Source organism: Nyctereutes procyonoides, unplaced genomic scaffold (genome assembly GCF_905146905.1).
Source record: "Nyctereutes procyonoides isolate TBG_1078 unplaced genomic scaffold, NYPRO_anot_genome, whole genome shotgun sequence".
Taxonomy (NCBI): Eukaryota; Metazoa; Chordata; class Mammalia; order Carnivora; family Canidae; genus Nyctereutes; species Nyctereutes procyonoides.
In genome coordinates this window covers 712,650-729,004 of record NW_026575123.1, presented here as the reverse complement: position 1 = coordinate 729,004, position 16,355 = coordinate 712,650, and the positions used below count along the sequence as shown (strand labels likewise).

The window sequence follows — 16,355 nt, the reverse complement described above, 5'->3', positions numbered from 1 at the left end:
TTTACCATTTGGCAATTGCGATGATAACAGCTCTTTGGAGAGGTATTTTTCTTCCAAGTGCAAATTCTTATCTATTAATGCTTTTGATACTGTGGTCAGCCCTGTGGGGGGAAGTGCTAAACCAAACTAATGTACTCCTAAGTGTCACACAACGGCTTTCTTTGTTTTCTCTTTCTTCCTGTCCAACCTGTACTGCTGATTCCAAAACCAGAACAGCTTCTTACACTGAACTTCTTAAGAAGGAAGTCAGTCCCCCACCCTCCCACCCCTGTCCTGCACTTAAGTAATGGGAGAGGCCATTTAATGTGATTGATGGGTCCCATGTGACGTGTTCCAAAGAGTAACTGATCCTTCAGTGTGCTTGACTATAAAAGCAAAGAAGTACAGGGAGAGGCAGAGTAGAAGGAAGAGAAGAAAGTGGATAGTTGGGGCAGCTAACATCTATTAAGAAGGAAAGAGAGAGATTAAATATTAACCTTGAAGTCTTTATTGTTCAGACAGTGGGCTAAAATGGTGCCCATCATTATTCTGAGCACCTTTTTGCTTCATTTTACTGTTTCTGTGGCCTCAGAACCGTAAGGAAATGTTACATCCTTTATCCTTACTATAGTAGTAGCAAAGTGACCTTATCAAATGCATTCTGTGTTCAGATTTGATTATTTTTCACCATTTCAACTTCTGAGACTGAGTGCTGATTTGCCTTATAAATTTTAAACAAATGTATAAAGGAAATCAACATCTTTTTCTTAGGAGAACTCTCTCTGCATACTCAAGTTTATTGTAGTACTATGAAAAATGTTTCAGGAATATTTCGATTAGCTGTAATTGTTTCTTAAGCATGTTCTGCATTTCTGTTACACTTGTTTAAAGCGTTGATCATTTTCTTTCCATAGGCAGTATATCCTATGGGTCTCCTCGGTGATACAGAGTCATTCTACCGAAAAGGCTTGTCTCCACCTTTTAAACCTTAATGAATCTGTATCCTTGAGTGTTGTCTTAGAACATGATGGATACAATACCACTATTTTTGACCAGTCTGTGGAAGAGGATAACTTCTACACTTGTGCAGATTTCCAGGTGAGGCACTGGATTGACCTTTTCAGAACTTATGTTGGGGTGATGAAATTATTACTTAAAAGTTATTTTGAGAGAGATAACAAATTTTGATTAGGAACGAATTGTGGAAGCTAGAGAGTAGAATTAGAGAAATCCTGAGAGGGACCCCTACAACAAAACTTGTGAAATATTGCCATTTTTCTTTCATAGGGAGTGATAATAAAACATAATTATTTTTTTTTAGATGGAACCATTTAACAATATGAGGAAAGAGAATCCAGGTAAAGAGGAGCAAGACTGGGACTCAGGGCACCAAGAAAAGGAAAATAGACATAAAAATAATAGACATAAAAATAAGTTTATTAGAAACTGCTCTCGTGCTAAATAAAGGAATTGTAATAAGTGGTCTCCAAATCTCCCATTAAGAAATAATGCGCTCTGTGGAGGCTCTCAGCCTGAGAAGCCAAATTAAGACATTGTTTACCAGCTTCTGTCTAAAAATTATTTTCCCTTTCTCTGCTCTTTAACATAAACAGGTTTCTCAGGTGTCCTCTGAGCAATTGGCTTTTGTGACATTGTTGGCTAAAGGAAAGACATTTAAAATCTCTGAGAGGAGATCTGTAGTACTCATTTCAGAGGAGACGGCAACGTTTATGCAGACAGATAAGCCCATCTACAAATCTGGAGAGAATGGTAAATCAATGTTCATGTTTCCTTTGTGTCACTAGCCTCAGGAACACGTTCTTCAGATTTAGAGCAATCCAAATATGTGAACATCAGTCTTAAGTTTATTCTTAATGTTATGGAATCATGGATTTCTAGAATTTCTACTGGTTGCCTAGGTCAGTTATGAAACAGTGCCTCCAAATTCATTAATTGAATGCTTTGCTTCTTAAACTTGTGCATGCCATGTTCAATGTTTAAAAAATACTAGTGACAGACTTCCATAATACAGTGACTATGGGCATGGGACATGAAACAAAATTTTTTGGTTTCGATTGCTGCTCCATAATTTACTAATTGGGCAAGTAAGATATTTAATCCTCTGTTTAGACTCATTATTTTCCTCTATAGAATAGACATACTAAAAATGTCTTACTTGAAGAAATATTGTGAGAATAAAATAAGCTAGCCAATGTAAAATAGTAGCTAGCACACAGTAAAGACTCCATAAATATTATTAATTTATTATTATTATTTATACCAGTAGAAATAATCACAAATCTGTTAACCTAAGCTGAGTCCTTCTAATTTTCTTTATTATTGTGGTAAATAAAAGGTAGCATAAGAAACACCAAACTAGGATTCTGAAGGATATGAACTTTGTTTTGGCTCTTTTGATAAATTACTGGTTTACAATATTCTGTAATAGCAAGACAATTAATTTCGGTATCTATTTATAAGAAATCATACCTGGGAAAAAAATAACAAGAAAAATATTTTCCCTTCTTCCTCTTTTCTTTTAGTTCAAATTCGCATTGTGACACTGGATACCAAGTTCAGACCTGTTGAGGATTTGGTATGTTCAATATTATCTAATGGTACAATGAAATTTAAGCAAATTAAATAAATTCATTGCTACCGAAATCTTCATCAGGAAGCTTTCCATGAGTATAGAAATCCATTCTAACATGGAATACTATATAGATATGGCTTCAATGCTGACCCCCCAATTTAAAACTTTCCTTTATAGTGAGTTAATTTATATTCTTTAGGTCTTCTTGACATATAATGAAAAAACAAATGGGATGCATGGAACCTGCTTTCTACTTCCCCGATGAGGTTCGGGATCTCTTTCACATTTGGGGTTTTCTTGTCATTCTTAGCTATAGAAATTTTGTCTTCTGGGAATGTTAAGTCAACACTAAGTCAGATAATCTTATTAATGCAATATCTGGGGGAAAAAAGAAAATCTCTATTACAATATTAACCTGCATTTTTTTTTCATTTCAGTATCCATTGATCACACTTCAGGTAAGTGATCTGCTTTATCACACTCATTTTTAAAATATTCAGTACATAATGATGTGTGCCTAGCTTTCATTACATGTAGTTATAAATTAAGATAATTGAAACAAGGGGAAGAGAAATCTTTATCTACCTATACAATGTAAGGCATCAGAGGAAGACTCAAATAAAAGTTTGCCACTTTTAGTGTTAAGTCCTATGTGGCAGGTGCAGTAATGGGTTTTCACAGAAAATAAAAGATTGGGCTCCTTGTAGGAGAGTTTTATATTTAAAATTGCTCAGGTTTTTGAGGGGAGTTTTTTGGCTACTGGCCCTTCTCCATCTTAATTTAACCGCATTTTGTTTTAAGGAAATATAAAACATAAACATCTAAAGATTTGAAATAAATTAGGTGATATTATTCCAAAATGAACACTTTGCTTTAAAAAATATAATGGGGTCTCCTACCAATCCAAATTTCTAGTGCTGTTCAAACCCATTTCAAATCTTAACATCTGTCAGTAAATCATTTGTAAGCAACTCCAAAATATGTATTTTAATTTCTACATGCAACATGTACCATTATTAACTAAGTCTAAGTGTTAATACACTGAGATCATCATTAATGAACATGTATGTAAATGCCTACTTCAAATGGTCTTTTTTTAAATTTTTTTTTACTTTGTTATATGGGTGGCAAATAGCTCATCCTTTTAGCAGAATAAATATCAAGTCAGCCATTTCTATGCTTTCTGCATTATTAATAATCTGTAAATAGTATTATCTTCACATCCTAATTCAGTTAGCATCGTGTTCCACGGAAAGCAACAGAAAGCTTAATTAACATTGACTTCAATGAGTAAAAGGCTTATTTTCACAAACCCCTATGTCTGAGTGTAGGTGCTTAAGTGTGGGGACAGTAACAACATTATATTACCAAGGATCCAGGCTTCTTCTACTTAACCTCTCTGCCATCCTCTGTCGTTTTATTCTCAATGCCACCTGCATCTGATTCCTTTAGAAATAAGTTCCCAGTGACTTCTACTTACATTCAATTGGTTACATGGGCAATCCTTCCTGAAAGGAAGCCTGGAAAATTAGTGTTATGGGCTTTATCATAGAGGGGAGAAAGACAATTAAAATTAAGTAAGTAGTAAATAACATTTTTGTTTCTTTGTAGAAATCTTTTAATCAGGGGTTCTTTAATCACAACTGGATGATATCAATAAATTTACGGAACCAGGCTCACAGAAGGTGCAATATGCTAAAAGCAAATAAAAAAGAAAAGGTGGCATTATCAATCCTTTCTTACTGTAGAACTTCCACTGCCCATCTCTTTCATGCAGTGTGAAAATTCATGACTAATTTACTTACAGACCAAATGAACATCAATAACACTCTATAAGTATCTGTTAGGATAAATTCCTCCCTGTGCATGTGTGTGGATCCACATTACTTTGGAAAGCATACTCTGGAGCAGGCACACTGAGTTTTAAATTTTTTAACTATGCAGCTCTGGTTCAGAAAGACAAAAATCGTTACAGGTTATAGTTCTTATCTGGTTGGGGGGCTTAACAGAGCTATACTATATTAATTGAATATTAATATTAATTGAATTTGGATACCTGAGAAAGTTATATTATTTTTACAGTTTGTGATATTAGCTTAATAAAGTATAGCTTTCTTTGCTTATAATAACTACAGAAATACCCAAGGTAAAGAAGGAAAGCATAATACTCTTTATGACCTTTGCTTTTATTTCTTCTTTATTTCCAGGATCCTCAAAACAATAGGATTTTTCAGTGGCAAAATGTGACCTCTTTTAAAAATATTACCCAACTTTCATTCCAACTGATTTCAGAACCAATGTTTGGAGATTACTCTATTTTTGTGAAAAGAAAATCAGGAAAGACATTGACACACCAATTTACTGTTGATAGATATGGTAACCAACTATTTATGTTTGTTCCGTGTAAATGTGGAGCTCAAATGACTGAACAAAACAGTTTTTCTGTTAGATTTAGGCAAAAGTCTATGAGACCTGATTTGGTTTTCTGTCATTTCCCTTTCTTGGGGTGTTTTGTTTTATAATCTCTCCTTTCTTGTTACTCACTCCTTGCCGAGTATTGTGATTCTAACCTCTGACTCTTCTACCTAGGAAAATCTCCTCTTCTAGAATCCAGGCAATTGTCTACACAACGTAAAAGATTACAATAATTACATTTTATTTAATGTAAAGTTCTGACAATAGGGAAAAGAAAGGAAAGACACTATCATTTACTGTGCAGTTGAAATGTGGTCTGTACAGATGCATACACCGGACAATGTTGTGTACAGAGAGATACTTAGTTACATGACTGGCATAAGTTTTTCTCACTAGTGATTGTAAGGGCTGAAGTCTATTTCTTTGTGTTTCCAGTGTTGCCCAAGTTTGAAGTTAAGGTCAACGCACCACAGACAGTGACGATTTCAGATGATGAATTCCAAGTGAATGTATGTGCTAAGTAAGTATTCAGGAGATTTAACTCCATAGGTCAATACAAAACTCAGAAAGAATGAGAAATTAAATTAACCATGTAACTTTAATTACTTATATTCTTACAATAAGATTATTAGAGAAGTAACGAATTCTCATTGAAAAATATTTGAAAAAGATAAAAAGGTAGGAAATTACATATAATTAATTCTACCAATGGCCATTTAAATTGTAATGTATTCTTTTCTAATCTTTTATGAGTATTTTTCACAGTTGCAATCATACTTTTCTACCCACTGTAATTAAGAAAACATGTCTTAATATTAGCCAATGTTTCATGAATTCCAATTCCTTGCTGCATAAACATACCTCTGTGTGACTGGACCAAAATAACTTTTCATTTTTTATATAACACGTAGGCTACTAGATTTTGTTTTCCTAGTAAGAAATACTATTATAGTATATATCTTTGTGTACAAGTGTATAAGAAGTAGCTTCTGAATTAAAAATTACTTACTTAAGAAAGATGTCCAGAATTGGAATTATCAAGACAAAAGGTGATTGCCATATTACTCACTAAATATGTTATGTCAGCCTACAATTCCAACAGCTGATACAGAAGTATCTGCCTCAATGAATCATCACCATCATTGGTGTTTTCATCAAAAAAAGAAAGAAAGAAAGAAGAAAGAAAGAAAGAAAGAAAAGAAAGAAAGAGAGAAAGAAAAAAAGCCCTTGAAAATGTCATGGGGGGGATAAAGATATTTTGTCAATTTAATTAGGATTAATATGAATTCTTTTAATGTGAAAATTTTTCCCTTATGATTTGAGAAATTTTCATTTTTCTTTTTGGGAAATTATTTCTAAAGTCTTTTATATTTTTAAAAATGTTATGCCTTTTCTCAAATTTCTAATAATAATTAATATAGTTAATATTTAATGAATGCCAATTACTATGTTGAGCACAGCATTTATATTCTTATCATAATACTATTATTATGAGAGCTATTATTATCTCTATTTTAGGAAGAAAGATAATAAGACACAGAGAATTGAAATAATTTATCAATACTAATGGAGCTTTTGAATGGCAGACCTAGCATTAGATTTAAACCAATACTATTTGGCTTCAGATGTACTCTGCTAATGGGACCTCTGTTATAATTTATATAAACAATTAGCAAAATAATATTTGATATTATTTTTTAAACTTTTAAATTAATTGATGACATGGAAATTACTTTTGAACATTTTCAAAGTATTTTAAGATTTTTAAAAAATATTTTCAAAGTATTTTTTGAGAATATTCATAGTATTTTAAAGACATTGAGTAAAAGGCTGACAGTTTTTACAATGTCCTTTGGGCTCAAGGAAAATTGTAACAGCATTTTTTTGTTTCAGGAAAGAGTAGCTGACATGTGCCAGAATTTCACAAATGTAATATATGAGAGATGGGGATTGTTTTTAAAAATAGAGAGATAATCAATATAAGCTTCAAAAAATCCAGGATCCTAAACTAGTTACACTAGTAAAACCCTACGTGGAACCAGAATAGTCAATGGGGTTAATACCTGTAGTTCATCTGCCCGGTGGTATGCTAAAAATGTTCAACATACGTATCAGGAGAGCCAAAATATTTATCAAGTATCACCTTCATATGAGACTTGCTAAGCTGGTATTGATACAGAATTGGGACTTCTTGACACTTCTTTAACATTATATTCCACTTAGATTTAAGATTAAATGGCATGTCAATATCCTACAACAGGACCAGGCAGTTGAGACAGAAGCTCTGCTGGCTATAAGGTTATTTCTGGGCAGGCTACAGGAGCATGATGAATGAAATCAGTATGTCTAGAAGTTAACAAGAGTGAATTACTTGCCTACTTGAGGCTGTATATGCTGTGTCTGTGCATTGTTTTTAATATTCTCTGGAACTTAACTTGGTCCAGCTGAACAACAGCAATAATCATATTATTTGCATAACATATCTCTATGTGACCAGACCAAAATAACTTTTCATTTTTTACATAGCACGTAGGCTATTTGATTTTGTTTTCCTAGTAAGAAATAGATGAATTAAGAACCTCAGACATGAATCAAGCTTTTAGAATGGAAGAAAACTTACTGCAAAGGCACTTTAATAAACTGCATTAGTATCCACCAAACACTTTTCAAATCACAAAGGGAGAATGTTTATTTTTTCTGTTCTGTATGAAAATAAGCTACGTATTTCATGGGCATGTGTTAACCCATATATAATACAACAATATGGGTTTTATTTTGTAAGCAAAAGTTGGTAAGAACTAAGATAGAAGCAAGTATAACATTTGTAGCCTGAGCTTAGTCTTGCTTCTATTTTGTGGGTTTTTTTGTTTTTTTTTTTTTAAGATTTCATTTATTTATTCATGAGAGACACAGAGAGAGAGGAAGAGACATAGGCAGAGAGAGAAGCAGGCTACCGTGTGGAGTCCAATGCAGGACTCGATCCTGGGACCTGGGATCAAGCTCTGAGCCAAAGGCAGCCAAAGGCAGACGCTCAACCGCTGAGCCACCCAGGCATCCCAATCTTGCCTCAGGTTTACATGTAATTGATATTTAGAGCTGTAAACCTGTAATTGATATTTAGAGCTTACAGAGGATTTTAGTGATTTGGGTAGAGTCTCTGAAGCACTGAGAACTTTTAAATAGAGAAAAACCAATTAGTGGAAAGGGAAGAGCATGGACTGTGGGAAGAGAAAGACCTCAGTTTGAATTTTAATTCCATGTCTTACAACGTGGAGAAGTGAGTTGCTTGATCTCAATTCACTAATCTGTACAATGAGATAATACATACATCTCAGGATCACTTAAAAAACAATATGTAAACATCGGGTATATACTAGTGTTCAACAATTAGGAAAAATATTATCATTGATAAATGTAATTATATTCAATTTTAGTATTTACTAATCTCACATTTGTAAACTTTTTTTTCCTAAATCTTAGTGGAAACAATCCTCAAGTAACAAGAAAACCCCAAATCAATTGTATTTGCCTTTGACTGAAACTTTAAAAACACTTGTGGTATAGTTTTTTGTTTTAGAAGAAAATTAGTTATTTACTTAAACCCACCCTAGGACATACTTTTCATCAAAGTTTATCTAGTTTATGCCAATCTCCATACTTTTTCATTTATTGAACGTATAACGAGAATTGTCATTTAAGGCATTGATCTAGAAGTATTTTAAGAAAAAAAAACATGTGTTACTTATATGCATATATATTTTCTGCTAAAGAAAAAGTGCTGCGAAAATTTTTTAATAATATTTCTATCAAACCAAAATATCATTTTAAAAACTCAATTTAGGTCAGCCCAGGTGGCTCAGTGGTTTAGCGCGCTGCCTTCAGCCCAGGGCCTGATCCTCCAGACCCGGCATCGAGTCCTGCCTCAGGCTCCCTGCATGGAGCCTGCTTCTCCCTCTGCCTGTGTCTCTGCCTCTCTCTCTCTCTGTGTCTCTCATAAATAAATAAATAAATAAATAAATAAATAAATAAATATCTTTAAAAATAAAAAAATAAATAAAAACTCAATTTAATCATTAAATCCTATTCGCTGAGATTTTAGATTCTACATTTCCTTAAATTTGATTTTTTTTTCTTTCTTCCCTTTTTTGTTTTTAAAGTAAGCTGTATGCCCATCATGGGGTTTGAACTCAGTACCCTGAAATCAGGAGTCACATGCTTTACGAACTGAGCCAGCCAGGTGCCCCCTGAGTTTGATTTTTTTTTTTAAGCAGCTGAACCTCATAACAGATCACATGCCTAATTTAACCCAAATTCTGTGGGGAAAAATAGCACCAGTAGATTGGGGTTCCTCATTGAATTTGGTCATTGGGGTAGTCATAGACAACAGATTTTATATACAGTTTCTTTTTTTTTTTATATATACAGTTTCTGAAGAACCCCATAAAATATTCCCGTGGTATTGTTCATCTATAATTATGTACACTTTCTCCTACCAGGTACACGTATGGCCAGCCTGTGCAAGGGAAAGCCAAAATCCGGGTGTGCAGAGAATTTTTTTCCTCTAGGAATTGTGAGAACAGCAATGAAATATGTGAACAATTTATTGCAGAGGTACAGATCATGATCTTTACTCGAAAAAAAAATCATTGTTCATTTCATGATTATTCTTTGATTCTGTAGAGAAAGAAAAAGTCTCCCTCTACCTTTCAAGGTCTTTCACTGAACCAAATTAAATTTACAAGAAGCAGGTTAACAGGAGAAAAAAAATAGTTTTATTAGGTGTACACGGAGGCCCCATAATGAGACAGATCTAACAAAATGACTAAGGCAGGTAGTTTTTATACTTTTTTAGACAAAGAGACAAATTTGTGAGGAATTGACAGGATAAAGAAAACAGATGTTTAGGAACTTTAATTAGTAGGGAATTCTACTCAGAATTTGGGCTGAGGTAGTAGATTAGAAAAGAAGTAACAAGGGTTCATTTCCACAGCTTGCTGGGCTTTAAAGTCCCTCTCTCCAGGGGTTAGGATGTCTTTTTACTTTTTAGTGAAGCGAGAATGCCTTTCCTATGGGAGATTTGTCTCTTGCTTTCACAGGGAATGAGGAGGGTCTGAGTGTTCTGGCACTGGCTGTTTCTTAAATAACTTTTATTTAAAATAATCAATATGTCAAAGTGACATGTTTGGGGAGGCCTGCCCTTGGGCTCTACAATTCCATTTATAGAAAGGATTCAACAACACTATTTTCATTTTGTGGCTAATGGAGGCTTCAGCTAGAGAAGGTGAAAATGAAGAACAATTTCTACCAATAGTTTCTTATTCTCTAGGCTATGTAAATTGTTACCCACCCATGGATTCATAGAATTGCTAAATTTGAAAAATCTTATTGGCTTTCTTGTTTTATATACTGTCTACTGACATCTCTGATCTTCTGCTTGGAATCATTAGTTATCTGCTAAATAAATGAATCTCTGATCATATTCACCACAATATGCATTACTTATGAATTTGAGCATATTTTCATATTTTTGTTATCAGTTTGAATTTGTCCTCTTAAGAACTCTTAATTATCCATTTTTCCTGCTCATGTGAAATTGAAACTCACTTTTATTATAAATATTACCTTCTATCCTTTAAGCAATTTTTTTCCTTTAACAGTAGCTTAATACCATAGATTTTCATACAGAGCACTTTCTTCCTTGGTATTAATGTTGAAATTCTTCTCTCTTCGACTCAGGGATTACTGAAAAATGTTTTCTGTTAGTTTCAAGGAAATTAAGATTCTTCTGATTACATTTATTTTTAATTTGTATTATAAATAGGTGTAGTAAAATCTGTTCTTGTTGTTAATATTATAGTTGATAGTTCAAAGGAGCACAATGGCTAGCTACCACTTTCTATCTGTGTGACGTTGGGCAGCTTATATAACCTCCTATATCTCAATTTATTCATCCATTAATGGAGGTAATAAGAGTGTCTAGCTCATAAGGCAGCTTTGAGAATCAAATGAATTAATATATCCCTCTGACGTTTTAAATTTAGAATTAATAGACACTATTTTAAAATAAAATTAAATCTATATTTCTCTAATTCTTGATGTCACCAATGAAAGATTATCTATAGATTTTTCCTAATTTTAAACGAACAGTTTACCTTAAAAAGTGTTTTGATGTTGTTATACACTTGAAGACTCGAGATGATTTTAAACTCTAATTCTCAAAATATCATTCAGTTCCATACTCATCCTTTAATTTGTTCCCATCTACATTGTTTTCAGTAGAGTATCCTTGAAATCTGTAAAGTATACATCACCCCCTTGCTTTAATTACTGATGAACTCCAACCCCTTCTTTTGTAATTCCTGGTCACGTCAACAGGTTTGTGAGATGAAGCCATGGGGTGAGGGTACGGGGGGCTAGAAATCTGCACTAAAACTCTACATCCTTTTAAGATTCTTGAATCCCTAATCTTTTCATTATATCTTCTCTTCATTTTTCAGTTGGGAAACGGTTGTGTTACTCAAATTGTTAATACAAAAGTCTTCCAACTCTACCGTTCAGGATTTTTCATGTCATTTCATACCACTGTAACGGTTACGGAATTTGGGACAGGTAATGATCGCATTTTATGGGTAACCTGGAGATACATGCAGCTTACTGAGGAGTTTATTGAGTTAGCAATATTCACCAAATAGGTATCAATAATTGTTCAACATAGTTAAGTGGAGTATATTTATCAATAGGCCAACTTGAAGTTTGCTTTTGAAAAAGATTTTCTTCATAATATTTAAAATAAACTTATTATGTAAATGCTATACATTTATATCTGCTTCTGTGCCTGCATCAATAAGACTGAGGAGCTTTCTTCTGAAGTAGTAGAGCTAAGCAAATGAATTATGGATCACTTTTTAACTTTGTATCAATCAGTTGATAACCAATTGCCAGGGTCTAATCTTTGATTTAGTATAGGAGTTCACAATTTATATCTAGAATGTCAAATCCAGCTCCATGCTTACTAATGTGAAGTTGATTGGAACAGGATCACATTTGTTTACTTTGCTTAAAAGCTGCAATTACAAAGTTGAATAGCTGTGAACCTAGTGACTCGCAAGCTTAGACTAATAACTATGAGATCCTCTTCACAGAGGAAGTTTGTCAACCTCTAATTTGATACAAATGAAGATGTTTGCAAGTGTAAAATATTACTGAGACATTTACAAGATTGCACATAGTCAGTGCTCAATAAATAATTGTTAAAAGATTAAAAAAGAAAAAGAGGAAAGTGAAATTTAATTTGGGATGGAGAAAACCAATTATTAATTATTCCTTGTTACATAAAAATGATTAGGATAATATTATTTATAAAGAGCTTTATATAAATGTACTTGATTAATAATGTGATGACATTCATTCTGGATGTTTGTCACATTCATGTTATAACTTAGCTAGATATGTTTACCTCTGCTTATCACATGTTTTGCTGATACCACAGTGCATTTCTATTTACTTTGCTGTCAGATACTTTTCTTATCTGGTGAAAGTCTAAAAGTAGAGTTAACTGGTAGGCTAAAGGAAGATTTAAAGGAAGTGAAAGCCTTATTTTTGAGATGTCTGTGACATAAAAGGAGTTACAAGCCAGAACTGAGTCGAATGGTCAGAGAAAGGAAATTAAAAGCATTTTCTCCTTCTTCTGATTCAAATACTTTCATATTAATTACATTATTCAGTTTGATGTATATTATAACCAGATAGATATAGAGTAGTATTCTGCAACATGCTCCAAAGCATTCAGAACCTCCTCTCAATGTAGAACAAGAATGTAGAATTACAAACTTCTGTGTACAGAAGTTTGCATATGTCCTCCAAGCTATTTTTTCTTTTGAGAGTCTTGATCCTCCTTCACACTAATTTTCATTTCATACAGGTGTGCAGATCAGTGAAAAAGCTTCTACTTTTATCACCCAATTGCTCGGGAGTGTGAGCTTTGAGAACATGGATCCTTTCTATAGAAGAGGAATTTCTTATCTTGGAACTGTAAGTCTGTACATGGTTTCGTTTCATTTTCTTGGATCACGGATTGCCCTTTGAAAATTTCTGGACACGATTTTCCTACTTTCCTAACCCCTTGCAGCCTTCCTGCATCTGATAGACCAAAAAAGTCCCTGGAGAAAAGAAAGCAATAAATACAATTATAGATGTCTCCATTTTATGTTATCTATTTAATAGAACATCTTTTTGCCTATAGGAATATCATAAAATTACAAATAAATGATCATATTTATGAATAGAAAAATTCCTTCTCTCTAGAAATGTGACATTTCGATTTTTAAAAATTAATGCTTTTTTTTTTTGACAGCTTAAATTTTCCGGTCCTAATAACATACCGATGGTGAACAAGTTATTGCAATTGGAGCTCAATAACAGATTTATAGGCAACTACACCACAGATGAGAATGGGGAAGCTCTATTCTCCATTGACACTTCCGATATATTCGATCCAGAGTTCAACCTGAAAGTAAGACATCAAAGAGCAGACGAGATCCCAGAAAGTATTAGTGTTACGAATGTTGAACATTGGGAATCTCTTAAAAGATCATTTGTATTAAGAATGTATTTTAGGGGTGCCTGTGTGGTCCAGTTGGTTAAACAACTGACTCTTGGTTTTGGCTGAGGTCATGATCTCAGGGTCATGAGATCGAGCCCCTCAAGGGCCCCGTGCTCAACTCAGAATCTGCCTAAGACTCTCTCTCCCTCTCTCATTGCCCCTCCCCTCTCTCTAAAAATAAATAAATCTTTTTAAAAAATAATATATTTTAACGAAGTTTTAAACTTTAGAGTATTTTATTTGTTTGCTTGTTCATTAAATAACACAGGAGAATACTTATTCAAGAGGATGAGATAATAGCCTGGTACAATTGTTACAAAGTCTCTACCAACCAATATTTTCCTCTGAGAAACTAGAGATAGTTCATGAAGGTAATTTGGCCCTTAGTTCCCCTTTGATCATCTGATGCATAGATAAGGGACATGCTATGATTTCTGTTTGTCTGCTTCTTAAACAGAATTTTGGAGTTGAACAATTTGTCCGTGTACAAATACAGCTGTAAGACACAGGGTATAAGGCTATTCTCTGACTTCAATTACAAAATAAAAATAAATTAGGGTAGGCCTAATAACATATATATACAATTATGGTCATGTTTTATATACAAAAAAGAAGGAAGTGTTGTTATTTTTTTACTTCCAAAAACTTGATTTTAGAAACCTCAGCCACATGCTAAGTTTCCTCCCTACTTTGAGGAGATAAGAAGCCTTCCATTCTGGAATAATTTCTGTCCTTAAAAGTCTTCATAGCTCTAATATCCTGTACTTTCCTTTTCTTACCAGGCCGCATATATTACTCCTCCAAGCTGCTATCCTCCCAGTTGGCTAACACCTGAGTATATGGATGCTCATTTCTCAGTTTCACGCTTTTACTCCCGAACCAGTAGCTTCCTGAAGATTGTTCCTGAGCCAAAGCAACTTAGATGCAATCAGCAGAAAATTGTTACTGTGCATTACTCCCTAAATGGGGAAGCATATAGGGATGATTCAAATATCAATTTCTTCTACTTGGTAAGTCTCAGTTGCTGGATCCTTGGGTCTTGTCTAATTGTCTGCTTAGCATAATGCAGCTTAGAAGAGGTATGTCAATCATGCCATGGTAGCTGAGTGAGCTGATCTCCTCACTTTTTTGTGAATACTGTTGGATCTTTCAAGAACAAACACAGAAACAAATAAATGAACACATAAACGAATAAGCACATTAAAAGATCCAAGGTGATTTCAGTTTCCCTACGGTTGAAAAACTTACTCTTCAGAGTCCATTTTAAGCACTCCATTAAAATTCATGTCAAGAATTTATGACCCTTCATGAGAGTACATTAGGCAGGTGCCAGAGAGTAAGGTGGAAGGCTCATTCTGATAAGCAAAAGAAATTGGCCCTTTTGGTTCTGTCCCCATATTTATCCATCCTGTCCTTATCAGACATATTGAAAGGTGAAAAGCTAGACTTTGCTGCCCTGTGGATGCCTCCCTCTTACAAATAAGAGAACAGTGATGAAGTGAAATGACTGGGCTTACTCAAAGCTAGAGAGACTAAATAATTCAGAGCTTTGTACAGCCCCTTGCACAGTGCACTGCATATTATTCACCAAGTTTCTAGCATATAATAGGCTTACAATTAATCATCATTTCTGTGTTCTTTTCCAAGTTGTGCAGAGTTGACTTTTAGAACTGGTTCATAGAAGCTACCTTCTCTTTGAAAGAGAATTATCATTAGACCGTTCGTTATCCATTTTTTCGTTATCCATTTTTAATGTCTATTAAATGGTATATATGTTAAACATTGTGTTTTCTTTATTCTGCACAGGTGATGGTAAAAGGAGCTCTCCTCCTCAGTGGACAAAAGGACATCGGAAACAAAGGCATACAAAATGCATTCATTTTTTCCTATGTACTCTGCCTTCATTTTTCTTTCCTTTAAGGAAATGTTATAGGGATAGAGTCAAGAGGTTAGGAAGAGCAACTTAACGTTAATGATCAGAGGCTAGAAAGCAGTAGTATGGCCCAGGGTATCCTTCCAAATATTTCAAAAAAAGATTTCAACTTGTTTCTGTTATTGCCAGATTATCAAGCACATTATAGAAAAGTGATGTCCAAAACCCAAATATCATTAATGCCTAAATTATGCAGTCTTTTTTATTTGTGTACATCATTCTCATTATATAATTGATTTAGCTTTAAAATAAAGCCCAATTTGCTCTTCCTATGCCATTCTCTTTGAGCTCAGTGTAGCCAATGAGCCAGGAAACTTTGGGCACTGTATCTGTTAGTGACATTTCTTATTTACACAGCCTGGAAAGGAAGCTTCTCATTCCCAATCAACATCACTGCTGATCTGGCTCCCGTGGCCGTCGTGCTTGTCTACACCCTTCACCCCAGTGGGGAAATCGTGGCTGACAGTGTGAGATTCCAGGTTGACAAGTGCTTTAAAAACAAGGTGATGTTTCTTCTATTTCTTGCCTGTCTTGAGAGAGAGCAGCGAGCAGTTTTCTCCCTGTTGTCTTCTTATGTGACTACCGTCAGCTTTACGTGGTGATCTCACAGTAAATATTGGTGTAATTTAATTATTAGAAATGAAAGAACCCCCAAGCAGAATGAATAACCTTGGCAGCAATGCCAATACTGAGATGGAAGGAGGAAGGTGAAGGAGATGTCCTCACAGAGAGTGAAGGGTGAGAACGGGCAGGGAAAACATAAGTACAGCGATCTAAAAACACTTATTTGAAAAAGATTGAGTTTATTCAAATTATTTTTCATGTATCAAATT

The 16,355-nt window shown here is 34.1% G+C and overlaps 1 protein-coding gene across 1 annotated transcript in view; it reads left to right on the top strand.

Annotated features, from left to right (window-relative positions):
- The first annotated feature begins 510 nt into the window (after positions 1-510).
- Positions 511-16,355, top strand: part of LOC129517096 (ovostatin homolog 2-like) — a 41,930-nt gene continuing 26,085 nt past the window's right edge. Inside the window, 14 exon segments of the mRNA XM_055336726.1 lie at positions 511-575; positions 894-1,077; positions 1,593-1,776; positions 2,523-2,575; positions 3,010-3,030; positions 4,780-4,948; positions 5,423-5,507; positions 9,484-9,598; positions 11,485-11,596; positions 12,909-13,018; positions 13,341-13,499; positions 14,372-14,609; positions 15,821-15,858; positions 15,861-16,025. Of these exon segments, the coding sequence (XP_055192701.1) occupies positions 511-575; positions 894-1,077; positions 1,593-1,776; positions 2,523-2,575; positions 3,010-3,030; positions 4,780-4,948; positions 5,423-5,507; positions 9,484-9,598; positions 11,485-11,596; positions 12,909-13,018; positions 13,341-13,499; positions 14,372-14,609; positions 15,821-15,858; positions 15,861-16,025 (1,698 nt within the window).